We start from the raw sequence: 27775 nt of genomic DNA, 5'->3' as shown, positions 1-27775 counted from the left end.
TTGTGGTTTTTTTTCTGAATTGAGCAGTCACACTAAGAGCGCTGTATAGCACAGGTTTATGTGGAGCCATTCATCATTCATAGCTGGGATCACAGAACACTTCACAGCTGATTACAAGGTTACACACGCAGGGAATGACATGAACTGCCAGTCTGAAGTCAGGCTTCAAGCAGGTTTCTGGGCACACCCAGAAGATGAAAAGAACTCAGGGAGGAGTGAATGACACAGGAAGCATCAGACCTGCCCTCCCTCCTGCTGACCCACAAGAGTTTCTCTGAGATATCCACAGAGGATGTTTGCTGTCTCCTTGGGCACAAAACGGGCACCTGTGACACACAGGTCCAGATTTCCCTCTGAAGTGACTTATGCCTAGCAAGGACTGGGGCTCCAGCACCCATTTACAGGTAACTATTCACATGAATGGGATGGTGAACTGCAAAAGCCTCAGTCTGCTCAGGCCAGAGAGCTTTAATCTGCTCCATGAGGTCAGAGTGGTGCTGAGAATTTGTAAGACACCATCTACTGGGCATTTGTTTTAGGGGGGACATTACAACAGATGCTCAGCCCCAAATCCAGGCTAACACCTCCTGCTGTGGCTCTCCAGGAACTGTTCTGTGACACCATCTGTACCCTGGGCTCAGCGCCCCCTCCCCAGCACTGTCTGGGTGAGATGTCCCCTCCAGCTGCCTCCCAGCTGTGCCTTCCTGCAGCACCCCCGGAGCACACAGCTCTCCAGGCTGGGATGGAAATGTTTCAGCAGCACTGCGAGCGTGAGAGGCCACAGAGAAACCACAGCAATGGCTTCTTTAGCTTGGGGACAGCAGCCTGAGATGGGCTCTGTGTCACAGAGCTGCAGTTCCTCTCTCCCTGCAGGCACAGTGGCCTCAGCTGCCCCGTGAGCAGCAGCAGCAGCACTGAGCACTCAGCCTGGCACTGGGCAGCCCCATCACTCTGCCAGCATCTCCAGGGAGCTCTTCACATCTTCACATCTTCACATCTTCACATCTTCACATCTTCACATCTTCACATCTCCTCCCAGCTGGTACTCGAGGCTCTCAGAGCTGATCCTGCAGCGAGGATACAAAACCTGGCCTTTGCTTCCAGGTCTGTCATGCCAGGAAACCCCTGGGGAACAAGGGATCCCAGCAGGGACAGTGACACTGAGTGGCACCAGTTTGGGCACCCAGCAGGGTCAGTGACACTGAGTGGCACCAGTTTGGGCACCCCAGCAGGGTCAGTGACACTGAGTGGCACCAGTTTGGGCACCCAGCAGGGTCAGTGACACTGAGTGGCACCAGTTTGGGCACCCCAGCAGGGTCAGTGACACTGAGTGGCACCAGTTTGGGCACCCCAGCAGGGTCAGTGACCCTTGGTGACACATTTTCAGTCACACTGGAGCCCTGGGCTTGTCCAAACTCCTCCCTGGGATTCTGGCCCCTCTGCTCTTTGGCTGCCTCTGGGACAGACAGATTTTGGCTGCTGTCTTGCAGCTGAGGCCCCTCAGGGGTGAGGAAAGCACATTATTGATCCTGTTACCTCACTCTGGTATCATCACTACATTGTTTTCTAACATCAAGTCATTTCAAGTTGCCACAATGACACAAACACGTTGATTAAAAATTAAAACCAATGACGGCTCTCCCACAAACAGTACTTACTGTACCATACTTATTCTGTCCTGGGAGGAGAAAGAGAAAATAGCAGAAGACAGAATAATTTATAGTGATAAAATGGGTTACATTTTCATAAAAATTTTATTTTACTTTTTTTTTTTTAAATAATTCAATGCACTGGCAGTATAATTAATCCCTCTATGAGAGACACGAATGTACCAGTTCAACCAATATTATTTATACAGAGACATTGTGTTTAAAAACAACAAAAGTACATTTAAAATGTTTGTACATAAAGTATTACTGTTATTTCTTTTTTTTTTCTGAAGAAGGAACAAATGTAAACAAAATGCATAATTGTGCAACACGTTGGAAATACAAAGCAAAACAGGCAAGATACAATTTTATACATATAAAGCAAAAGAAATCAAACTTTTTTAACTATACAACATTTCAGTAATTGCTTGACAGTTTAACAGTTACCTTGGTCTGTACAAAACATCTTAACTTATACTTAAAACTTTACAAGAATAACATGCTTGTTCAGAACAAAGACACCTTGTGGAATTGCAATGATTATTGATATGATACTTGCACACATGAGAAAAAGAAGAGGCTACTTCAATAGTAAATAAAAAGTAAGAACATAAGAACGTAAGGTAAAAGGCCATTTAGTAAACCATAATCTAATTCCAATAGCTAATTAAGTTGCACTGCAATGCAGAAATTAAATCTGACTTTTGCTGGAAGACCATAAGGTCATAATGTTGCTCTATTTCCAGGAACCAGAAGAAAGCATATATAAATTTTCCTGATATTTTGGTTAATTATATATGCGCACACACACACACACAAAAAAAAAGAAAAAAGAAAAAGAATAGTATTTTCCACAACAGCCAGAAATGGTGGGTGAGAGAACCCACAGACTAGACTACTCCCAACATGGCAGGGTTAAAAAACCAGGACAGCTAGAAAGAGCAAACAGCCACCAAGTTTGCTGGGATTGCTTTTCCTGAATGCTTTTCCTGAACCTTAGTCGTATTTTGCTTTTTTTTTTTTTTTTTTTTTTTTCTAAAAGACAGGAAGAAACTTGAATTGAGTTGAGCCATTCCAAAAATTCTGGGAGTACCACAGTCAAGCCAAAAAGCAAACTGAAGGAGAGCTCAAAACCAAAGCAAAACATCACCAGATCTTTGACTTGTTTTTATATTCTGTGATGGTATGTTCTAGACCTTTTGAATGTGGGTTTAAAATAAAACAGCATTTAAGATTCAGTAGAAGATATGCAATCCAGAGATGTCAAAAATACAGACAGGAACAAGTTATACAATACTTTATGGAAATACAAGGACTGTCAGCTTGGATAAAATGTACATAATTTTTAAGTGTCCTCAAATGATACATATGGCTAAAATTAAACCCCTGATTGCAGCAACCTAACATATTCAGTGCCTGCTCCTGCAATCTGTGTGCTGAGCACTAATTCTCACAGTTACTTCTGTGGACTTCAGTGGAGCAACCTGCTCACCAGGATGCTCAGGGGAAGAACAGCAAAATTGGGCCTAGATAAATATTTGCCATGACTTCGAAATGTACAGAACCCAATTGGCTTAGAAAAACCACTTTAGCTTGCTGCAATGTCTTTGAACTAAAGTAACAGATTCCATCTCTAGACTGAGAGCATTTATGACATGTTTGAATTTATTGGCCATTTTCCTATGCAAGCTAATGCTGATGCCAGTAAATATTTAAACTGGGAGGTAATTAAATTGCAACATGCCTTTTGTAAAAACCAAAACATATGCAAGCCTGGATGGCAAGCAGAAATTACCCTCAAATTTTTTTAGCAGGGATTATCTGGTGCTGAATCAGAATAGTTCACTATAGACCCAGCCTCAGTGTGCATTTCTAAAGCTGCATTAGGGCATGCAGTACAGCATGAAAAGGGAGAGGACTGGTTTTTCAGCTGGTGTAAATCAGCACTGACATCCACAGAGGCACATCAGCTGAAGCTTTGGCCCACAGTCATCAGAAGCATGCAGCCATCACTCAGTCTGTATGAAAAGCTCAGCTGTGGAAGTGCAGAGTGAGGCGTAGTTGACATCAGATCAAAAGATGCTCTGCTTGTCTAGTTTCTGAAAATGCATCTTCAGACAGTGTGGTCTAAAGCAGTTTTATGATGGGCTGTACACTGCACAGCTTTGCAATGTACAATATTTCCTCACAGGCTTATGGTGGATGGATTAAGGATTATGGTATGTTAATAATTTCAGTGGCATGATCAGTAAAAAGGCATGATGATAAAAGGTTTGGGAGTTTATCTGCATAGAGATATACTGGCAAAAATTTGTCTGGGATTAGAGGGTTTGCTCCTTGGTGTGTGCATATTGGATTAACTCCACTGGAATCAGTACTCCTTCACCAGTTTACAGCAGCTGAAGAACTTGTACTCTACCTCTGCTATAAACAAAACATTTGTGTTGCTATCCACTACTCAGTTATTTCATAAATTCAAGGGTAAATGTCTCCTTCCATGGATCAAAGCCTCTCTGAGTCCACAGCATTGTTACTGGTCATGCAGTCAGTGGTGGTTTCCCTGAGCCAGGGCTGAGCCAGCACATGGTCTGGCTGAAGAGCAAATCTCCTTGCAGTTATTCCAGCTCTAGTACACAGACCCTGAACTACTTTCACTGAGATGAGTGCCAGCCAGAACAAAAATGGATGGAATTCCATTAATTAATTGGGTTAATGCAACTCAAGTTCTGGCCTAATACACACAACTCCAGTAAGGCTATGCCATTTTTGTTATCCATCTTCTCCTTTGATAAACAGTATTCAGCAAGCTCTGTAAGACTTGCACTAATGCCACATGACAGCAGAATTTGGTCCCATGAATTCCACCAGTTGAGCCAAAATATTTTACATTTGCTTAGCTCAAATTTTGGTCCACTGTAGCTACTGTTGTTCAATAAAACAATTAAATTCACCTCAGAATCTGACCTTCTTTTAATTCTGATAAGAAAATAACTGAGTGGAAATTAGGGCTAGCTATACCTTAAGGGTCTTTCAATGGTAGTACAAAAGGGTGGCACTCACACAGCTGTGAGCAAACATATCTAGCATAGAGAGTTTATGGACTTGCAGATAGAGGAACTCAGTTAAATTCAAAGAAGAAAACAAGCCTCAAACAGCTGCATTTTCCACTCTATGCCTTTTGAGACTGGCATCAGTGGGACTCAGTGGAGTCCTGTAAACATGAGTGGTCCTGTGCTCACCATGGTTTAAATTCCAGTTCTGTGTGCAGTGGGTATGGGCTGAGCTCTCTGCTGTCACTGTGAGCTTGACTGGCATTTCCAGACGCACTGCAGGCACCAGGGAGTGCTCAAAGCCCAGTGCAGCTGCAGCTGCACAGGACCAAGGCCTGAAGCAATGCAGAGCCCCAGCTCTGCTCACCAGGCAGTGGGGCTGGGGTCCCTCCTGGGCTCAGCCCTGCTCCCCCAGTGCAGCAGGCAGGGCTGGGTGGGATCCACACCACACAGACCTGCAGCAGTCCAACACCCAGGGCAGGCTGAGGGCTCAGGAGCTCTGTGTGGCTCCACAGCCTGTGGGAGGCAACATCAGGTCACACAATGCTGCCCAAGGTGCCTCCTGGGCCTTTGGGCTTGGTCCTTGCTTCTGTTGCAAAAATAAAGTAAAAAAAAAAGGTTTAACTGGATAGTGACTTTGGGTAGTGACCAGAATTACCTCTCTGTGACATAAGGTGGCACTCTGAGGTGCCGTGAAGAATTGGCAGTGGTGATGCTGTATTCTGATTTCAACAGGATACCATGGGATAGGTGTTATTTTGCAGGACACATCAACAGTAATAAGTCCCCTTTCCCAAAAAGGGCTTACTCCCAAAAAAACACACTCAGCTTAAATTCACAATGCCAGAGCACAGCAGCTTGCCCCACTTCCTTTAAACCACTCTCGACATCTTTACCATTGCCTAATATCATTACAGTGCCAGTGAGCTGCCTGACATGTCACTACACACCCTGTGATTCTGGGAACAGCTTTCATCACAGTGTTTCTGCTGCTGTGCCTCTGATGAAGCCAGGCCTGATTCTCATGTGACACCAGCTTTATGCAGTAACTCATCTGCACCTGAATTTGCTCTCATCTCTCTATAGAGCCACAGGCTCCCCTGAATTGAACACAAGATCTGAACACAATCTATCCTGGCTTCAGCAGCCACCACAAGAGGTTTAAAGTGGTGTGAGATGATCAGAATAACTGATCTTGGAAGACAAAACATCTCTGAAACAAAATGGCTTAAGGAAAGCTATGAAGTCCATCAGAAAGGGTGGTCTGATAAGGGTACTGGGGAGAAGATGACTACTCTCTAAGTCAGGCAGGAGCATTTTGCATTCAGTGGCAGAGAGGTTTCAGTCATGAAGGAGACCCTAACAGCTTTTATCCTGTACATTTAGGCTAAATATCAGGTGACATAACCAAAGTATGCCCCCATATAGACTTATCTCATTAGACAACAGAGAATGCCTATATGCATTGGTGTGCCCTGGTTACGTTATGGAAGTTCAGGAGGATTGTTGGAAACTGAGGAATTGAGCTCTCCCAAGATGAAGACTTGTTTTATTTGTATTTATAAAGTAGCTGTAGAGTAAAGCTGGAAGATGTCATAAGGACAGTAGATCAGTTTTCCATCTTCATCCCCTTTGCCTCACTCCCAGTGCACTCAGGTGAGGTCAGGGAGATGCTGGGAAGGAAAGGCCCTTTGCAAAGAGCCCTTGGTCTGCAGCCTGCCTACAGCTGGGACACTTCTACACTTGCTCCAGAATGGCAACTTGATTTTCTTTGGTGTCTTGTTAAATATTTTGTCTGTCTTAAAACTTCAAGACACTGGTCTATGGCAAATGAGTTACCCTGAAAAGCAGCACATTGACACAGCACATTCATTCTTACACTGACTTTAGGGACCACAGCACCAAAATGACAGAGTTGTTGCTACTTTCTGCCACACCTTCATTGTCTGCAAGAGGCAGTAGATGCAAACAGGACTATGCACAGCTGCAGAGGAACACCTGAATAATGCCACTACCACTAGCAGTGGTAGGAGTGTTTTCTGTTTACAGCTACCATATCTTTTCTCCTGTGCTATGAAGTAATGAGCAGGAACTTTCTGCTGGAAATTCACACATAAATCCACACAGATGTGCACACACACTCACACTCCTGGGCTTGCTTCCATGCTGCATGGAGTTTCTTCTGAACTCCAAGTAATGAAGTATGTTAATACTTAAGTCAGAATCCCTACCAGCCCCATTTTTGTTATCTCTTAATTTACACTCAAAAAATGAATAATTGGATTTAGACAGCATTAAATGCTGATAAAAACAGTTTTTACAAAGTACCTAAAACCATCAGTGAATTTAAACTGTCATAACAGAAGAACATAATAAAATCCGTGAAATTTAAAAAAGCATGGAAATTAAATTTCAGATTCAATTGGCTTATTTTGTTTCTTTAGGAGGAATGAATATCTCCAATCCTCTTTTTTAAAATCCCTCACATAACTATCAACAGATTTGTCTCTACTTTTCAAAGGAGATAATTTATAAATGAGACAATCTATTCACAGAGAGACTATTTAAATAATTGAAAGTCCAAAGAACATGTAAGAAAAAGTGAAATTAAGATGCAAACTGTGCAAGTTGCCACCAACAGGATCACAAAAAGGTTTTCCCTCAGCTCCCTGCTCTAGAGCACCCAATGCACATCACATGGCTGGAGATGTTCACTTGGAGTTGGATATTCTGCCTGCACATTGTCAAATACTTGAGACCTGCTGCAGCCCTTGAAGTGGAGGTTAAGTGCTATGTAAATGCCTCTCTTGAGCATTTAGGACTTTGCTGCCCTTGGGTCTTGCACCCCCAATGCCTGAGTTTAGCCCTTTAGAGGCCTGCTCCCTTCACTGCTGAACTCCTGATATTGCTCCAAACCTCAGGCATGGGTCACAAATGACAGTCTTGTCAGTTCTGGCAGTGTTCTACAAAGCCTGGTGTCCTTCTTAAATCCAGCTACAGGAGTCAAGAGATTACATCACTGTTCCAGTTTATCACTATTAAAAAGAAATGTGTCAGTTCCAGCCCTTGGCACGCTTGTAAAATGCCTAAAAATGTGTCATGAAACCAATCCCAAAGCTCATAATCCAGAAGGCAATACAGGAACCAAAGAGTTTATTTAAAAAAAACAACAAAACCAAACCACAATTTTAAGCCAATGTTGTAATGGTGCTTGGTTCATGAGTCTAAAAGCTTAATTTGGGCAATTTTAAGTGCAGACATTGCAAATGCCCAAGCACAGACATGCTGCTTCCCCATGGATTGAAACAAACAAACAATCTTATTTGATTAGCTCTGCTGGAAGTAATATTTTAAGGGGTAAAATGATTCCACGAAGATGACATGTCGGCAATTGAAATGAGATGAATATAGTGCCTGTAAAAGTGCAATAATCCTTAATAACTAACCCAAAAGAAGCATCATCCCCAGGGATAAGACAGTAATTTACTCTCCATATTTAATTTGTTTCTAAGCTGCTTTTGAAACAAGACTGCTAAATAGTAAGTTAGCTTGTGATCCTAGACTTGACTGCTAGACTTATTATCATCATGCCACTGATTCAGCATACATTTCAACCTAAGTCACAGGATACAAAACCAGGAGGGCTAATTCCTTAAGCTGTTTAAGCAAAAGATTGTGAACATGGGGTAAATTTAGGGATAGGAGTCTGTTTACCACAAGCAACAGGGAAAAGATAATATATGGTGATCACTGAGTGACTGCAGCAAACTCTGACGAGTCCTGTGTCTGAAGACTCTTTCAAAACATTGCTATCCCTTGTAAATGCATGGAAGTCTTGGATTTCAATCCACATTAAAGGAGCAAGTGATGACAATGCACTTAATTAGACTAAATAGTTATTTGCAAAAAGAATAGAAAACTCTGGCTTATGACAAAATCAGCCCAACCTTCGCTCATCTCAAGTACTCAACCTGTTAAAAAAAATATTTAAAATGTTTCATTTCCATTTTCTTTAAAGAAACCCCAACCACCACCATTCATCTACATTTCTGAATAGTTCTCACTGCTGTGGTTTTATTCATTAGCTCCTGGGGCCAGGCTGGCGTGACCAATGTGTCAGATTCAGGTTTCAGCCGTGTTACTGAAACCCTCAGAGAACAGATAAGGGTGAATCAACCACTTCAGGAACAGGAATGTGCAGATAATACAGGATGGCATGTTCTGCAAATGTCCTTTGCAGAAACCCTACACTGGATGGTTTCTCTAATGATGCACGTTGGCTATGTTTACAATACAGTTTTGTGGAACAAAATGTTAGGAATGATTGATTTTTAAGAAAAGGTAGTACTACAGGGAGCTAATATGCAACAGCTACTGAAATGTTTGTCTTAAATGTGCACTGGGCAGAGTCCTTGAACTTCTCTTATTGCAAATATCCAAGGCCTGCTCTAAAAATCTTAACAGTCTGAACCTTTTAAATGCAAATTTGTCCTATTTATCTGGTCACAACCCAGTGAGTAGAATCCAATAACTCACCAGATTAAAGAATATACAGATTTATATAGCAGAAGGTAATTGCAATTAACTAATATCTGGATGGCATTTAATACACATATTGTATTATTTCAATGAGATGAGACAGAATAATATTTACATTGCTATGAGCGTTTTCTGTTTATAGAAATGGAATTTACAGTTCAGTAAGGTATGCAGGCGTTATATCAAGAATGAGATGAGACCATTTAAAGTCTTGTGAATTATTGATATAAATTCATTTTGTTTTGTTTCATGCACCAGCGCTTCTTGCAGTGGCACCAGAAGAGCAGTGCAGTTTATAACAGGGAAAAAAATAAGAGGAAAGAGCAAATGTGAAATGGTGCAATTTATTCACAATTGCTTTGAAATTCTATCTGAATTGTCTCATTATTATTCACGCATTAGAGGAATGGTCCAAAACATGACAGCATGGATAAACAGATGCAGAGCTTGGAAAAAAGGTAATCTGACTGAAGTATTCATGGCCATTATTAAACAAATGTTATATTGCTTTTGGGTAAATCTGGTGATTTTATTTAATTTGACAATGTTTTCAAGATAGCAAGATAATACTGTTCGCTTCTAATGCTCTGAAATGAACAAAACAGGTGAAAATTGATGCCACATGGAATTATAATGTTTCAACAGTAGCTGGTTAGTTAAACTTCTAGATAGTTCATGAAGAATCTGCATACACTTATTAATGGACTTCTACATACAATATCAATGCTTAGAGTGCAGCAGTCCTGTTAAAATCTGCTTTCAGTGAGTCACTATGCAAGGAGAGATTGTTTTATGAAGAAAAATCTTGGATAAGTATTTGTTTGAGACTAAACAGTAAAACAGAAAGAAAATTCACAGATTTAGTACAGGAATGGTAGATAAGACTAAGAAAGCTAATATTTTGAAACTGCCTAAAAATTGCAATAAATTCTGCTGCCTACTGAAATTATTAAGCCAACAATAAACAGGAAGAATGGAATATCAAAACCTCATTGCATAGTGTGTCATCATTTTTTAATGAGGCATTCCTTCAACCTTTTACCGCTTAACACCTTTGGTGATCTTACATTATGTACCTGTAAGATATTCAACATTCTCTTTTAGAGATTAAACCCATAGGGAGTATGAAATCTTAGGAATGTACTGAGTCAGGTAATGATGCCAGAATTAAGCGTCGAAAAGCTTGGTTCAGGTTCAGAAGATGATTTTGAATGAATAGCTATAACTTCTACTAATTTATTTCAGAAGGGACTTCTCATATATACCCTCAAATATTTAAGACGCTTTGTACTATTTCTCAGGAATCCATATCTTCTCAAAGTGCTTTTTTTGTTTTCACTTGAAGGCAGCATGGACTTAAAACAACACTGCAGGAAATGTACCGTTCCATAAAGCACATAAGGATGGCAGGATCCAGGAGACACAAGGCATAGAAAATTGTCAAAGATGATTAGATGGTACAACACATACTGCTCTTGAGTCATAAGTTTCATTTATGGTGACTTCTACTTCCAATAGATAGGATATTAAAAAAGGCAATAAAAATGAAGTTACATGAATAAACTTCCAAAAATGAGTGGAGTTCCACCAGTGATCGTCTCTGCGCTGGTAGAGGTAGAAGAATGGGGATGTGATGAGAAGGGCAGCAGTCACTACAACAAATGAGCCTCGATGCGGAGCCAGTGGAGTCCCTGGCGAACGTAACGAACCAGATTGGTCATACTGCTATGTTGTGTTAAAGGTCCCATCACTGAGTCCAGCTCTACAAAGAACTCTGCAATACACAAGAAACAAAAGCAGTTTTTCAGGCAATGGTACAGAAATTGAGGTATCACCATGATTTCCCACTCAGAAGCAGCGCAATGTAATTCGTGGGTTCTAAGGACAGTTGTGCACATGAGCACGTGGTGTGTAAGAAAGAATTGAAATTACAACAATATATTGAAACAAACCAAATTAGATTATCCATGGTGGAAGTCTACCACAGGATGGCATGAGTGGCTGTCAGTAGTCTTCCTTTGACTCTGATCATCTGCACTGTCAGTTTTTCAAGATTAGGTTTGCTGACTATGATTTAAATAGCTGGCAATGAAATCTTGCATTACTTTTCCATGCTGTACTCTTATCCAGACATAAAGGTCTAGACTGGATTTTTCCAGACTAGAGGACCTTTCTTGCTCCTTTCCCCACCCTCCAATTTCTGTTACTGACACTGCAGCACTTTTGGCCCTCTGCTCATCCTGCTGCAGCTGCAGGCCCCAGAGGATGAGTGTGGGATGGGAGCTGGCTTGGAAGAGGAGAGAGACAACACAGCAGGAAAATAACTCCATGGAGATGGGAACTTCTAGGGCGGGAGAATCCCAACCCTGGGATTCCTGGTCAGGAAGGGTTAACAGGAGTTCACTAAACAGAGAGCCCCAGTTAGGAAGCGACACACCAGTTTACTTTATGTCATGTGTTAGATGCTCTGGGTGAAAGACTAATCCTGTTAGGGCCAACAGACCTTTCCTAATTGCTGTCAATGGAGAACTGAATTGTGTCCTGTATTCTCCCACAGTTCTTTGTGCTTGCTGGGGCACAGGCATTCCCACATATCCAACACTTACACTATATTTAGGCAAGTGGGAACCCACTCTCAGTTAAAGCCCCTCAGAGCTCAGATAACAACCAACAATTACAGTGAGGAATGGCTGAGCCCTCACATTCTCACCCTGTCTGCAATCCAGTGCACTGAGCCAGCCAGTGCTGCATTGGCTGCACTTCAAGAAAGCAGATGCTGGGTACAAAATCATTATCAGTACTTTCTTCAGCGAGTAAGTGCTGCTTTGAGGTCTTCTATCCAAGTATTGACAGCCTGACCCTGGTCAGCTTGGGAGCTCCAGCAGTATCAGAGCACAAAGTGATTTGGCTGGAGGCAAGCATAATGAGAGCTCAGGGCTAGCACCAGTGCTGCTGCAGCCAGCAGCTACTTTTAATCTTCCTTTCTCTGTCTTTCATTCATCTCCTCCAGTGTAAAATCAATACATTTTGAAATGAAATAGTGCACTATCTTGCTTGAATTCTAGAGATCTCATTCTAGGCTCAAATAAACAATAATTGCTTTAAACACTGAGAATTCACCTTAAAGCCTAATTTCAGGTTAACATTTCTGGAAAAAGCTACAAGCACTAAAGCCACTTAATAAATTTATGCGTGAGAGAACAGGTCTTGCTCCCTACAGAGCTGGTAGTTTTCTACTTCAGAGAAGAAGTCCTGCTTTCTTCAGAAGCATAAAAAAATGATCCCTTGTAAAGTCAGCTGAGAGTTTGATGTTATAGATGGTGAACAACACCACTTTAGGTGATCCAACACAAACCATCCCATGGGCTTTGGGAAATCTGCAGTTTAGTTTGGCCTGCTACAGACACAGGTTTATGCCAAACTCCATCTATTCTCCCCACACTCTCAACTCCATGGACCAGGGGATTCCACCCGAGGTACATGGCAGCATGTTCCTGCTTTCCTCTTCAAACCAGATCAGCTTGGTGGGTCACAGCTCTGCTGCTCTCCCTCTTGCTATGCATTTTTATTTTAATGGCACATCTTTTGTCAGGCTGACAAAGAAAGGCTTCTGTCTGCTGCTCTGAGCCAGCTGAACATGAGTCAAGTTCAAACTGGGAGCGTGCAGCAGACTCAGAGCAGCACAAAAGCAGAGCTGACAGTCGTGGACAAGGGGCAGCTGCACAGCTCCTACAGTGTGCAGGAAATTCCTTGTGACTGCACGGGCATGACCTGAGAAACATTCATGGCAGCAGTAAGAGCCACAGGTAATTGCTATTAGGCCACAGCTTTATACCCATCTCAGGACATATTCTTATGCAAGACACATCCTGTGATTCAGAAGACAACAGAAACAATTAGAGCTGACCACAAAACCTCACAAAAGTGACTGAATCTGGTTGGTTTTGCTTTGTTCTGTTTTTTTTAAGGAACTAAATTTTTATCTTATCATGGTTTTTTTCAGGTTTGTGTTTTTTTTTTTTTTTTTTTTTGACATCATTCTTATTTCAACAGGAGGGGGGAAAATCTCATTTTTTATAAAGAACTGACTGCCCAAGCTCCTGAGAGAGAGGCCAAATGATGACCTGGGACTCACAACAGAGTCTGGGGTTTGCACTGTCCTGTTTGCTGTCAGGGGCAGTTTTGAGTCCAGAGGCCAGTGCACAGAGCTTAGGCAATGCAGCAGAGCTGAGACAGCTGGCAAAGGTGGACTGGAGATCACTACAGAGAAAGTGTGAGTCCTGTTCCAGCCAACCCAATGAAGGTGCTTTGAATTATGTGAGAGGTGCAGATGACAGCTAGTGAAACAATTACAGCCAGTTTTCATGAAACACTGCACCATTTCTCATGTCAGTGTCTTGAATACATCCTTTTTAAAGAGAATCCCTCATGTGGTATGATGGAGACCTGCAGAGTACCACAGCAGTTCTCATACACGTTTTGCTTCACCATGAATTTTTCAAATTGCAATTTGTGTTTAAGCATGCAAATTTAAATCAAGTACTTAATTAGAAATGAGGTATCTTTCAGGAAAATATATAAAGGCAGACATGCTATAGCATGTAGGAAACTCTGATCTCTCTCCAATGGTTTACAATACTTAAATGAAATTTGAAGTAACATGAACTTTGCATTCCCTGTAACGTGTCTGCAGGTTGTGAAACAAGATATGAAAGAACAGGTCACAACCTTAAATGTCTTGCTCATGTGAGAAACCCTTATTCATGCATCCAGTCCCAGTAAAGTCAAAGGGACTGCTCATCTGAATAAAGAGTATTCCTATATGGCTTTGCAGAATTGGGTTTATTTGATCATAAATCAAAATGAGAACAAAGAAGAGAGCAGGGAGGAAAATGTAGAAAGAGAATCAGCAGGTTTTTTTCTCATCCAGCTCTAGGACTGATAACAGCAGTGGCTGGGTACATTTTCTGTCTGCTGGCTGAATGCCTGAGCTATTTTGATTTAATACCAAGTAGAACATTTAACAACTCCACAACACACAGGGCTAATTACAAGATTATCACCATCTCTTCCTCCTATCAGGGCATCCTTCTGCATTCCCACTGTAACATTCTGCGTTACATTTGACAGGGAATCGCTTTCACATTTTGTGAAAATGGATGCAGCTATGGAAAAAATCCAAAATGACTGCACTGCTACTAAATTAATCAATGTGAACAAAGACAAGAAGCAGTGGGGAGGACTGGACAGAACTTCTATTATTGTTCCTCATCCAGGGATGGATCATTATGACCCACCATTCAGACATAAAACTCTATAAATCTCAAGCTCAGTTTCTCTAAATCAGTGGAAATTTGCCACTGACATTAATGGGAGTAAGATCAAACTGCATACAGCAAGCACATTTGTCAGGACAAGTCGGCCATCTGAAATCTCACTATAATTTAAGAGAATGAGCCAACTCACGATGAGACTATTTCCTAGTTAGGCTCTGTACCTCTAGTGTCAAAGGAAGCTTTCTTAGTGATTTGTGTAAGCACAAAGCTGATATCTGAATAATTATATTGTCATGGGGAACTTCACAGCTGGCCAACAACAGGCCAAATTTGTCCCTTAGTTATATCTCAGTCACTCCACTATACTTGATACAATCCAGTCACAAACTGCTTGCCAAAACTCCTTTAAAATGACTGTGGTAAGGACTTACATTTTGTTGTTAGGAATTAACAAACAGATCTGCAATCCAATCATAGGAGAGTCAAGGTCATGGCTTTCAGTGGACATCTCTTAATCGGACTCCCCACACAAACACAACATCTAATGTTTGCTTATTATCCTAGCTAGCATTTTAATAGTCTTAAACCCGTTGACAGAGCAATCTGAAAATAACCTCGGTGCTCTACGAGAGGTTGAAGCTGTGAACGAATTTGCAGACTTAAAAGCTCTCATCACTTGGGGCTTGTGTTCACTAAATTATTTGCCAGCTGCTCTGATAACCCCATGTTCAGCGTGTGTCACACATCCCCCTCTGTGCCTGACAAGAGAAGATATGCATTGGCTACAGCCACCAGCAAGCAGATTTGGTCTGTTTGCTCAAGCTGTCACAGTTGTGCTCCTAGATGCGCTGGTTCTGGGTCTGAATCCAGAGAGCACCGGGAAAACTAAAGCGGGGGAGCCAAAGGGGACACAGGAAAGCAGAGAGGGGGCACCTTTGTTCTCCTTGGTCAGCTTGTCAGCCATGTCCCAGTGCTCGTAGCTGCGCAGGACGTTGTTGGTGATGTTGACGTGGCTGGCAGCCATGTGGTGGATGCGCTGGGGGATGGTGATGGTCCCCGCCGAGGACGAGCTGGCACTGCCTGAGCTGCTCCCAGCAGAGCTGACAGGGGACGGGCTCAGGGACATGGGCGAGGGGGTTTCTGTGCTCCTGAAAGAGGGAGAGAGAGAGAGTGAGGCCCCCTCACACCCCCCACTTCACTGCCATCCTAAATGCACCGGAAAAGTGCACCCCAGCAAAGGGGAAGCATGCAGGGGTACTGCCTGACTTTATGAGAAAGGACAGCTTATCAACTGGGAATGACTGAAAATAAAAAGGGATTTAATTCTCCCTTTAAATGAACCTGTTATTTAAAAAAAAAATCTATCATAAAAATAGAGCAATCTTTCAGAGAAAGAAGCATCTCATAATTGTAATGATTTTTCTACCTGCTGCCAGAAGCTGCAATGGCAGTTAGAAAACACTCAATGTGCAATATTGGCTTATTATCAAAGTATTTTCTGGAAACCACAATGACAGTTTGCTCCAAAAACAGTCACCACAATAAGTAAAGAGCAAGTCTTAAAAGCACCCTGTAGAGCAGTATTAGGACCTGAGGGTACTGCAGGATTATGAATATCTCCATAGGATTCTTTAAGGCTATGGAGATTTGTTCTAATTGCCTACCGTTCATCCACACAGTTCTGCACAGCACAGTGTTTTAAGTTACCTACTTAGTGAGGCACTAATGTTCTAATATAGATTTTCCTTTAATTCTAACACCATCAATTAGGAATCACCTGCTGGCTGCAGGCAGTGCAGCGGTCAGCACAGCATGCTCTTGTTTAGAGCTGCGTAGTGCTGAATGCTCACAGAACAGCTAGTCTCTCTGAAAATTTATAGGATCGGGGATTTGTTCAGGAAAATACCTTTAAGAACATCAAGTTCAACAGTTAATCCAGAACTATCAAGTCCACCAGTAGCCCATATCCCCACATGCCATATCAACATCAAGACACTTTGAAATACCTCCAGGGAAGGCAACTCAACCAAGTCCCTGGGCAGCCTACTCTAGTGCTTGACAATCCTTTTGGGGAAGAAATTACTCCTAATCTTCAATCTAAACCTCCCCTGGTACAAGTTGAGGCTGTTGTCTCATCACTTGTTACTTGGGAGAAGTGAAAAGAGCCACCGTTCTGCCCAACTTGGTGTCATCCACAAACTGACTGAGGGTGCCCTTGATCCCCTTCAAGATCAAGGGGGCTCCAGATCATCAATAAAGACACGAAACAGTACCAAGCCCTGGGGAACATCACTGGTGACCAGCCCCAGCTGGATGTAATTTCATTCACCCATTTGGAAGCACTTGCCTAAACAAAAGCATTCTATTTGCTGTGGAACACACTTGAGACGCAGGGCCAAAACACTCCTGGCACTCTCTGCATGAAGCAAAGAGACCAAAACTCTCCAGACAGGGATGTTGCAACCCCTCCCTGGACATGCAGCTGTAGATGCCTCGTGCTGTGCAATAGAATCAAGCTCAGTCATTGAGCCTGATCCAAAGCCCAGGACAGAAGGGCTTGGCCTCTTGGCTCTAAAGGCCACTGTCAATGGCCCTGCTTGGGCACAGACCTGCTGACACCTCCAGGTGCTGCAGGACAGACTGACACAGCAGCACAGCCTTGGGCTGAAAGGCATCAATGGCAACAGATTTGCTGCAGATTTTCCAGCAGTGCCCTGCTATTACCTGTGCTCAACAACAGGCTCCTGTGATACATTTTTTTTCCAGAGCTGGAGATCACATTGATTTGGCAGCTTGTAGCTTTTTACCCAGCTTATGGGTTAGAGTTTAACCATGTCCTAATGCACAAATGCTTTATTTTCAAGTCTCAAAACATCCTGGTTACCTGACTTGCCACAGTGTCTTTATTGCACAGAAGAGCTGAACTATACTAGATTAGGTCTGGGAGCAGTTAAAAATGATAAGTATCTGAGGAGACCAAGAGTATTTTGTTAGAGCCACTTACAACCAGCTGACGCACTTCTGCCAAATAAAGCACATTGTTCATTGGATTTACCCTGTTGTGCACAGCCATTATTACTGTGGTGAGTCTACTAAATCTCTGTATTTTGTGCTTTCTGTCGCTAGAGGTGGGAAACATTTCTGTAATGAAACCAGAGAAAATTTGTTTCATTGCCAGGATGGAACCCGGGCCAACTCTGTAGAGGTTCACAACACATTCAAACAAGTAGGCAGAAATTCCAGTGAGCCAAGCTGTGATTTTTGATGGATCTGAGATCCTGACTAGACTACACACCATGGCAATGATGAGCTTTGCTTTGTTAAAGAAAAATACTTGAGATTATCCCACTGTCCCCCATCCTGCACCAGGCAGCTGCTCCATCTCCAGTGATGCCATATGCTGGAAGGTGTTTGGTCTTTTTTTCTGTGGTGTGTGAATTCTCTTCCCATCTGACACAAATTTGCAGGGGATTAAGAGGAAACTGTAGAGCAAGTAGCCCTGGGGAAGGCAGAGCAGAAGCTGCCAATGGCAGCACCAGGTCTGTGACAAACCTTGGAGGAACGAGGAGCCACCTGAGATAGATGGCACCTCTGAGCCAGCTGGAGAGCTGCCTTCTTCTGAGACTCCACACAGAGGGGACACAAGGCCTGAGTGTGGGTTGTGCTCTCTGTGTGCTGGGTCACAGGTGTCACAATAATGCTGCTATAACACAGCCTTGTCACTCAGTTACTCTCACATGTCAAGTGCTTCCTGCTCTGAATAGAAGACAGAGATGTGCACTTTCAGAGCTTTCCTTCCTTATCTCCAGAGTTAGTGGGAACAGACTGATCAGCTGGGTGTTATGTTAGAAGTGATGCTGACCTGGGGGCTGGGTTTCTGCTGCCTGCTTTGTGGCCAGACAAGAATTTTTTCCTCCAGTCAAAACCCACTTATTCAATCCTGGACACCTAATAGCTCCTTTAAATAGTGAGGGAAATGTCATCGCCTGCAGAGCACACACTTCATAGGGGTCTATTATAGGACAGCAATAAAAGGATAACTTCTGCTTCATGAAATGTTTAGGCACAAGCCCCTTCTTCAGGAACAAAAGAGATGTTATGCTCCAATGGTCTATTTGATCACTAAAATTTTATGTTAACATTTATGTATTTTTATTACAATACAAGGTTTCACTGACACTTCAATGCCTGGAAAAACTGGCACATAATGAATAATTTAATTTAGTAGTTGCTTTTCCAGTATTAAAATATCTTTTCAGCTTTTATTTAAAGTGATTTCTTATTTAATCACTTTAGCTTGTGTTACAATCTATACTTTAATAGCTCTATATATACATATTCAAAATAACTGAGTGTTTGGGGTGTGTATATATATATATCTATACCCCAAAATATTTTCAATTATTTGAGGCAATATTTCACTTTAAGCAAAATGTTGGAATTTTTGGTTTTGCACTAATTGAGAACAAAGTCTGTTTGAAAACTTCAGTTCTTTGTGTGCTAAATTTCAACCCTTCCTTCTTTGTTTCCCTGGCGTGTCTAACAGCCATTTCTTCTTCTGAACCACCAGAAAGAGACCATTAACAATAATAATTTTTACCTAGAATTTAGCCTACTCATATAAAGATGGGAAAAAAGGTGAAGTCCTTCACCTTTGTCATACTTGTGTCGGGATGTGTGACCAGGACAAAAAGCAGGAGAAATGTGTGTCAGCTGGCAACAGCCATTGCAAGATAAAGGCAAGGATGCAGCAGCAATGCACCTCCTCTGATCATAACTGCATTACCCTGACTTCATATCTGAGGTGAGGGTGTTTTAACGTTAATATGAAGCCACTGATAATTGGCTGACTAAGTGCCTTCACATTTTCACCACTATTATACCTTCAGTTTTATTAAACAGCACTTACCATATATCAACGAAATATTCATTGGTCTTTCATTGCTGAACGAATCATTGAAAAATCATTGCAATGAAGGTTAACTTTACTTTGGCTTCCTAAAGTGTCATGGTACTTGCCAGCTAATTAACTGATATTTTTATGGCCTTCATTTGGCTTGAGAAGTAAACTGTCAAAGAATTCAGCACAGACCCACCATGTCTGATTTTAGACTTAAGGAGGCTTTGCAGGGATGAAGGTGTGATTCAGCTCTTCCTTCCTACCCACACTGGATGGCTCACAGGGGGATCTGACTTAGTCCAGTGGGAGCCCCTCGCCCCCACGAGCCCAAGGCAGCTGTATGATCAATTCTGTAGCCCAGAACAGTTTATACATTATACACGTTTGAAATATACCTGCAGCTCCCAAAACACTGATCCCCATAACCTGTCCTTTGCCTTTAGAGGCAGAAAAACCCTTCCCTTCCTCTTGGAACCACTTGTTCCCAGACAGAAGTACTCAGGAGAAAATACTCACTTTCCATTGCTGCCCCAAGGGGAGGGGGCCTGTGAGGCTTTTGAAGAGTTCTGTAAGTACAAAACCAAAATGTAAATACAGGTGATGCAAGTACATGAATACTGATGACACAAGGCTCAACATTCCCCCTTTTCATTGCAAGAGCTACAGTGCATGGAGCAGAAAAGCTCTGCACATTGGTCCCATAATTAAGTGGCTGGTGGATGATTGGTAGGTTCCAACCAGTAGCTTGAAAATCATTTGATAAAAGAGAGAATAAATTCCAGTAAAAGCAGATGTAGGTCACAAAGAAGTGGTTTAATTGCCACTAAAACTTACTCTACAAAGTAAGTTCTTTAGAGTGAAAATGACTGCTTATCTTTAAAGGGACCTTCAATATTTTAATAAGAAAGAAAAATAATTTGGCTTGATGCTTTAATGAAATTGATCCCTCCCAAGTTGCTTAGGGAAGGTGGCTTGGGATTCAGACAGTAGTATAAATAAAATTTTTAGTAAGGATCTGCTTGAATGTTTTTGTTTTTATATATTTTAGTTGCACAAATTGACTTTCCTTACCTGCTTACTCATTCTGCCTTTCACGTCTGTGTAGCACCTGGTAAAACCCTGTACAAAAAGATTGCCGAGCAACAATAAAGCCCAGGTCTTTCCAGCTCTGCTCAGACTGACTGGTATCTTAGTTCCCATACAAAGTGGCAGTATCAGGGCTGAGGCTATCTGTGTGTGCCCTCTGAAAACATAATTCAGCTCCCGTGCTGAGAAGTCAGCACGCACAGTGAAAATTCAATCAAGTTTTACAAGTTCTCTGCAAAGCATTACCCACATTATTGCAGCCCTCATCTGGTTACTGTAATCACTATTTTGCATGGGAGGCACAGAGATTCAGTGGAGCACAGACAGCACCCTTGACTCTAAACCACAGCTCACAGCCCAACATTTCTGACCAAAGCAGAACACATTGTCCAAACCACAGCACTGGCCTGGCATTCCTGCACAGCAGCCACTGCTTGTCACAGAGGATGTGAGCATGACTGGGGGTGTTTCACAGCACAGAGCACATGGAGCTTATGAGGAAAGAGTGACATAGACTGCCCTGGAAACTCTTCAGAAACGGACAAGAAGCTTTTATTGTTAATTTATCCTGTCCAGGGATTGCTCCCAACAGTACCTGGAGACAAATAATATCTCTGTCGAGATTAAGATTAGATCTCAATGGGAAGCAGTTATTTGATAATGAGAATATTTAGCAAAAATATTTCAGTGACTACTGGCAACACATTTTAAAAAACATGAAAATCTTCCTCAAACTTTCAGAGGAAATGCATGACAGGATGTCACTTTTTGTGATCATAAAAGGTCTGATTTCAATTTAAAAAAATTATCACTTTAGTGCTATTTTACTCCAAGTTGCCTCTAAATTTCAAAATTGCTTTCATGATTAAATGGCTATTTTCTGTTTTGAAATGTTAAAAGTATAATTTTGAAGCTTTTAATTGGAAATTAATCAGAACCAGTTCTGTCCACAAATGGTTTCAATTTGGATAAAGTGGCATTTGTGAGGAAAAATATAAAGAACAATTTAGCTGAAAAAATTCTCCCCAGCTCTGCTGTAAACAGTGGGCTGCTTTTCACAGTTAAAATTGTGTAAAAGTTTGAATAACAACTCCATTCAAACAGTTAATCTGTTTCATTTGTATTACAGATTCTTGCTAGTGAACACAGAGAACACAGTGCAGCAATACAAAACTAACACATAGTTAATAGCTCCCATTCTTTTCTTTTCTCCTCCTGTGCCTTGATTACAGAAAGAACCTGAACATATAATCTGTATACACTCAAACCCTGCTTCTAGCAGGTGAGTTACAGTGCCCACAGCACACACACACTGTAACATTAACTGAAACACTTTGCTTCAACTGCATTTCTATGCCTGGCATTCCTGATTCCTCTATTTTATTGCATTTTTATTTTTTTCTCTTATTTTAATTTACATTAAAGGACATTTTATTATGCTGGGAGTAGTAAATATGTTCTTTATCTTACCTACTCGCACAGCTAGAGAAAATAAAGTGGCTTTAAGGACAGAGAATCTCTCCTGCTCCCACCTATTTTATTTTTTTTTAAGAAATCATTACTTTCTGCAGAAAAGGTTTATTTGTCTAATAATAATTTTTTTAAGATACAATCTCCATTCAACCTGGATAAAATCTGAAGTGGCTGGAATACATTTCATGAAAATGCTGAGGTTACAAATGTGTGTAGCTCAAATTTAATTTGTTGTGCAAATCCCTGACTGAAAACTCCATGAGCACAACAGAGGCACTCCTAATGGTACAAGAGAGTCTCCATTTAAGCACAAGATCAGGACTAACATTACTGGACTTGCACAGAGACACACATAGGGGACACATGGGTAGTCAGGACTGTGGCTGCTGCCATCTCAGAACTGGAGTTTTACAGCAGAAGGACCACTTTATCACCATTTACATGAAAACATGAAAACTGCAGTGTTAGAGGTTTTTACTGGTCTGCAGTACCAATATGTCAAAGCCTTGAACAAATTCACAGAGGCTGAAAACACCAACAAAAAAAGACTGATGGGCTGACAAGCCAGTATAATTACATCATTATAGAATAATATGTAGTAATAAAGTAAAAGAATTAATGTATGCTTCAAACAGCATTAGCCAGTGAAATATAAATATCAAAACCTCACAGCTGAAGAAAGATTCTATTTCTCTCCTAATCTAGGAACAGTGAGGATTTGTCATTCTTACTGGGTAAACATCATTTGACAAGGTAAAATGAAACATCCCCAAGTCATGACCATCAGATCTCCACTCAATTTAAGGTAAAGACAAACCTTCAAGATGAGGATAAGGTAATTTGAAGTTCCACAGGAATAAAAGAAGAAATCTGTGAAACTGCAATAAGCTTCAGGAAATCTCACTGAATCTAAAATCTAAACTTAACTAACTACAGCCCAAATAATTGCTTTATTATGGTCCATTAGGGGTCAGTTCATAACCACTTGCACATTGAAACCTTGAAAGAATCAGAAACTTGCATAAACATTACATGGTGTTGAGAATAATGTTATTTTTGTAGAATAACTGAGTATGGTCCTTTGAATCAAGTGACTAATCCAAAAATCCCCCAAATCACTTCTGTCCCCATTCCCTGGCATCCATCCTGCCTGCATTTCCCAGGGGAGAGGTTAAATGCGGGACTTTTAAGTCATGCAGTTACACTTGCGAGAGCTCTCAGTGTTGGTATGAATTTCATTTCATATCAATAAATTAAACAGAATAAAGATTACCTTAAAATATTCCATCAGCGATCTGGAGTACTTCATAGCATGGTCCTTCTTTAGTTTAAACATTCTCAAGTAGAGAAGTGATAAGCATCGGTAGCTGTGGTAATTAGGAAAGGATTATGTTAATTCCATTGCTTAATGAAACCTATAAACTTAAAAAAAAAAAAAAAAAGCTGACCTATATTTTGCAGTCTCTGTTCTAAGGTTACATTTTGAAACATAAGCAAATGGAGAGAAAAAAAAAAAAAAGTGGTCAAAAGCATTAAAATCCCATCTTGATAAGAGTATAAATTAGAAGAATAAATGTTTAGTCAGCTGCTGAAGAAATCCATTAGTTATCCTTTAATAGTTTAATGGAAAACAAGAATAATGATCTTCTGTAAGCTGCTTAAGTAATTCAGTATTTTTAAAGTCCTCCTTAAGATTTTAGCTGCTTCTCTCATTGTCACAAAGGGACTTACCATAAAACTGCTAATTTCTTGTCCCCTTCTGTGGCAGAAGAGCCTGTGAAATTCTTGAGTCTCATTGCATACCTTGTTAGAAAGGTGAGAGATAAGAAATTGAGAGTTAAGATGTTTCTAAAAACAATCAGATATTCTTCTCCAACTGCAACAGTTATTGGTCACAGTGTTTGGTAATGAAGAGATCAATGTAAAACTCAACAGAAAGCATCACTTAAAATCTGGAGGCCTTAAGTAAATCATCAACCAATTTTTTGGGCCAACAAGGTGAACTATTCTTGGGCATATTAATGATATTATATCCAGCCAACTAGGCTGAGTCCTGCAAACATTTGGGATGAGTGTTGAACAGAAGCATAAGATCTTGGCCCTATAGGTACTGAAGTGTAAAGTAATACATAATGTTTTACATATAGTACTTTGGACTTGAATAATATCTTCAAAATCGTTCTTATAAATATATTTTATATAGAAAATGGTTTTACATACAGGAAAGGTCACGTTCACAGCTTTTTTCATTCTTGGGCTCATTAATTTATGAATCTTGTGTACTTGGTCTTCCCTCTCTATTTAATTGCTGCTGTTCAGCATTTGGATGATCAAGGATTGAGTATTCCTATTTTCTTCTGTCTTTTATTTCCTTTAACTGAGCACACTCCATTCTGTGCATTAGTCTCTTGAAAATCAATTCATCGCATAAAATCATTGTTCTGAGCCCTAATGCAATTTCACAGGTACTTGTGTTAGAATAAGTAATAGGGTTCAGCCTTGCGTAAGAAAGTTTTAAGGTATCCAGGCAGTCCTGATGAGCTCCCATTTACAGAGAGGTAATGGAGTGCAGGGAGCTGAGCTGCTCTGCCCTGCCTGGCTCCCAGCACCCATCCCACCCAGCTGGAGAGCTTCCTCCACATCCTGTCCCACCTGCTCTTGGGGTTCTAGTCAGACTGGATGAATGTGATCAAACACAAAGATCTGTGTCTCTTCGGGATTTCAGCATTACCATTAAATTAAAACACATTTGACAGTCAGATTTCTGATAGTCCCAATCTCTTTGGTGCTCCACTTGCTTTCACAAATAGGTGTCTGATGCAGATAGTCAGGGCAGACACAGCTAAATGCAAAAGGGGAATATTGTGCTTCTGATGAAGGGAGGAGTAAAAGTGAGGAAAATCTCCCTCTGTTTGTTATCTCACAGTAAAAACCTATGTTAATATTAGCAGCTACACTGAGAAAGTGTTGTGTGCACAGCCACATACTTACATCCAGCACCCACTGTAGCTCACAAGAATTGGGTTTTTGTCCATGGAGCTTTACTGAGCCTGCTGCTCACCTGGGCAATCACCTTTTGTCCATGTCTGCCCACTGACAGCAATTAAATGGACAAATCAGTCTCACTGGCTGCCACAAGATGCTGCATGCAACAGGTGGTGAATTCAACTCTACTTTTGGTGGTAGGTGGTGAAATTAATCTCACCCGACTTAAGCCACTTATATATTGGAGATCTATAACATATTCTCTAGATTCTTTCACAGCCAAGAACAGTTCCAGAAGTAGGTCAGGTGCTGCTTCCATGCCTGTTCCCCAGCCTGCAGCAGGACTGTGCCAGGAGCAGCAAGGCAGCAGGGCTGTTGATGCTGAGGAGTGCCAGCCACCCCAAGATAAACTGTGCCCTCACCCGACTCCCCGCAGGTCCTGCCCTTTTGTGAGCCACTCCTGGAGCTGCCATTTCCTGATTTAAGCGGTTCACATGTTGTGGGTGAACACAGCTTTTTGTTCTGTGCACTCTGAACAGAAAAACTGCTGGACTGAGGAGCAACGGTTACAAATGGGCTGTGTGGTTTTCTTACAAAAACAAAAATAAGCACAGGCTTCTATGAAGAAGGGCTCCCTTCTTTAAAGAATATTTCTTCAAATACAATTTATTCTGCCATGCAGCTGCATCTGTGTAGTTCAGGACATGCTGTCAGACTGCAGGATGATTTGGGCACAGCAGAGCAGAGGCAGGTGGCTCCTTTTCTAAGTCTTCTGCTCTCCAGGGTTTAACATGGATCAAGTGTTGAGTGAACATAATTTTTTTCTTGAGTGATTTCTTTAGATTTTTTTCTTCCCTTTATGAAGTGTAGAATGTAAAAACCATGTTTTTAAATATTTAACAGGCATATTATTTACCTGAGAGTAAGAGCTTAAGATTTGATACATTTTATTATGCAAATACCTACTTATTCAAAATGTAAAACATGCATTATCTTGGCAGTCCCTAATAGCTAATCTGGCATGTTAAAAAAACCACCGTTGACATATTAGAAACCAAATATTTAGGGCTTGATTTGCCCCTTTTTCTTTCACTTCTGCAAACTGCCAGTAATTACACTGACATTAACAAGGATATTCCCAGCATACACTGGGGAAAGCAAAGGCGCATCACAGTGAAGAGGAAAAATCCTGTTGTTCTACTTACAGGTAAATTTAATCCTGGTTGATGTCACTTTGATAATTTGCTCAGGTAAAGAAAACTTAGTTACTCAGGAGATTATTATTTCAATGGACCCAAGACTATGAAGCAGCTATATGGAGCAGTAGCAGATTTTAGAATAATAATTCAGACATTTTATTAGTATGTAAAGACTCTCTTATCCATATTCTAGCCTATGAGTCTACAAAACTGTATTAAAATTAATTCAGCTGGTGCACATTCCTGAAACATTAAAAATATACTGTTTTTAAGACAATATATGCAGAAGCTTCCTCTCTGGCTCTGATCTTATATCCCAAATTTCAGTTTTTGTCTTTTTTAACAGCCAAGTTATAAACTTCTAAAACCAGGGTTGGTAATAGAAATCCTGATAGACTCCCTTTAATGTTTTGAATTATAAAACTACACCTTTTAAAAGACAAGTGTCATTGCCAAACAGTGAAATTACTATACTTTACTTCCACCCACTACATTTCAATTTTAATTTTATGAATATTGCAAATTATAACACTCACATTATAACCTCTAAAGGGGATAATTTATAAAAGCAGTGTCCATCAATTATAAATTTTCCATGACATTAATAAAATGGCAAGAACTAATTATGATGACTTCTGAGATGAAGATGCCTTGGACAAATCATTAATACGTTGAAATGGTATTTTTTAAAACATAGCAGGTTCTAATTATGACTGAAATGAGATGATGAAAATGATCACAGAAAGGACATTAACCTGATGAGTTCCACAGTCTCTGAGTACATGGTGTATGGAGATTTAGCTTCTAATGGATCTCGCTCCATAGCGTTCCCGCACTCGATGAAGGAGAGGGCAGCATCAGCATAATTCACTGCCTTGCCGAACTTCTCCAGCTGAAATGGGAAGGACACTGTCAAGAAAATCCTTCAGCTTGGATTTCTAGATGGGCAGATTATTCTACAAAGCAACACTAGCTTTAGGATGAAAGCAAAGTGTCACTGGTAGTTAGGAATGAATTCATACAGTAATTAAGGCAGGATACGTTTTTACCAAGTCTTTTCAGGGCAGATGTGGCTGAATGCTCCACAGAGGAAAGTCAGTGTATACTCACTGACATCAGGAATTTACACAGGCAAGAAAGGGCACTAAGCATGTTTGTGCACATCCATACTGCTCCTTGACAGATGAACTAAGTTTGAGTGTCACTATGCAAGGGTTAAGTAACAACTCCATGCCTCTTGGCTGATGTCATATTCTGTGTTCACTGTTGGTTAAAAAAAAAATCACATCACTTATTTGATGAGTAAAAGAGCAGGAAAAAAAAGGGGAGACAATATAGCACTGCTTAATATTTCATTTTACTAGGATTTTATTGCAAAAGGTTTTAGCCCTCATAATGGTTGTGATTAAACTGACTTAGACATACTGATTTCGTTTTTTATGTGTAATGAATATTATATATGACATTTTTATAGTACGCACTTTATAATAGTATTTAACATTTTCAGTTTTTGATAGCTGAATGTAAGAATTCTACTAATGTGGCATTTGATATAGGGGATCCAATATACTTTAAATAATTTAAAAATGTCTTTCTATGTCTCTATCAAAATATTTTT

The 27775-nt window shown here is 40.8% G+C and overlaps 1 protein-coding gene across 4 annotated transcripts in view; it reads right to left on the bottom strand.

Annotated features, from left to right (window-relative positions):
- Positions 1-1836: 1836 nt before the first annotated feature.
- Positions 1837-27775, bottom strand: part of AFF2 (ALF transcription elongation factor 2) — a 330786-nt gene continuing 304847 nt past the window's right edge. For 3 of the 4 annotated variants that reach the window (XM_058814367.1, XM_058814369.1, XM_058814368.1), the window contains exons 16-22: positions 26913-27049; positions 23705-23776; positions 23247-23340; positions 20486-20533; positions 19931-19980; positions 15448-15662; positions 1837-11012 (exon numbers count right to left, since the gene is read on the bottom strand). In XM_058814367.1, coding sequence (XP_058670350.1) covers positions 10891-11012; positions 15448-15662; positions 19931-19980; positions 20486-20533; positions 23247-23340; positions 23705-23776; positions 26913-27049 — 738 coding nt within the window. In that variant the 3' untranslated portion in view covers positions 1837-10890. The remainder of the gene's footprint in view (positions 11013-15447; positions 15663-19930; positions 19981-20485; positions 20534-23246; positions 23341-23704; positions 23777-26912; positions 27050-27775) is intronic. The other variant, XM_058814370.1, reaches the window with a different exon arrangement.

The sequence above is a fragment of the Ammospiza caudacuta genome, chromosome 14 (assembly GCF_027887145.1).
Source record: "Ammospiza caudacuta isolate bAmmCau1 chromosome 14, bAmmCau1.pri, whole genome shotgun sequence".
Taxonomy (NCBI): Eukaryota; Metazoa; Chordata; class Aves; order Passeriformes; family Passerellidae; genus Ammospiza; species Ammospiza caudacuta.
Note: the sequence above shows the minus strand (reverse complement) of the source record. Positions and strands in the feature narration are given on the sequence as shown.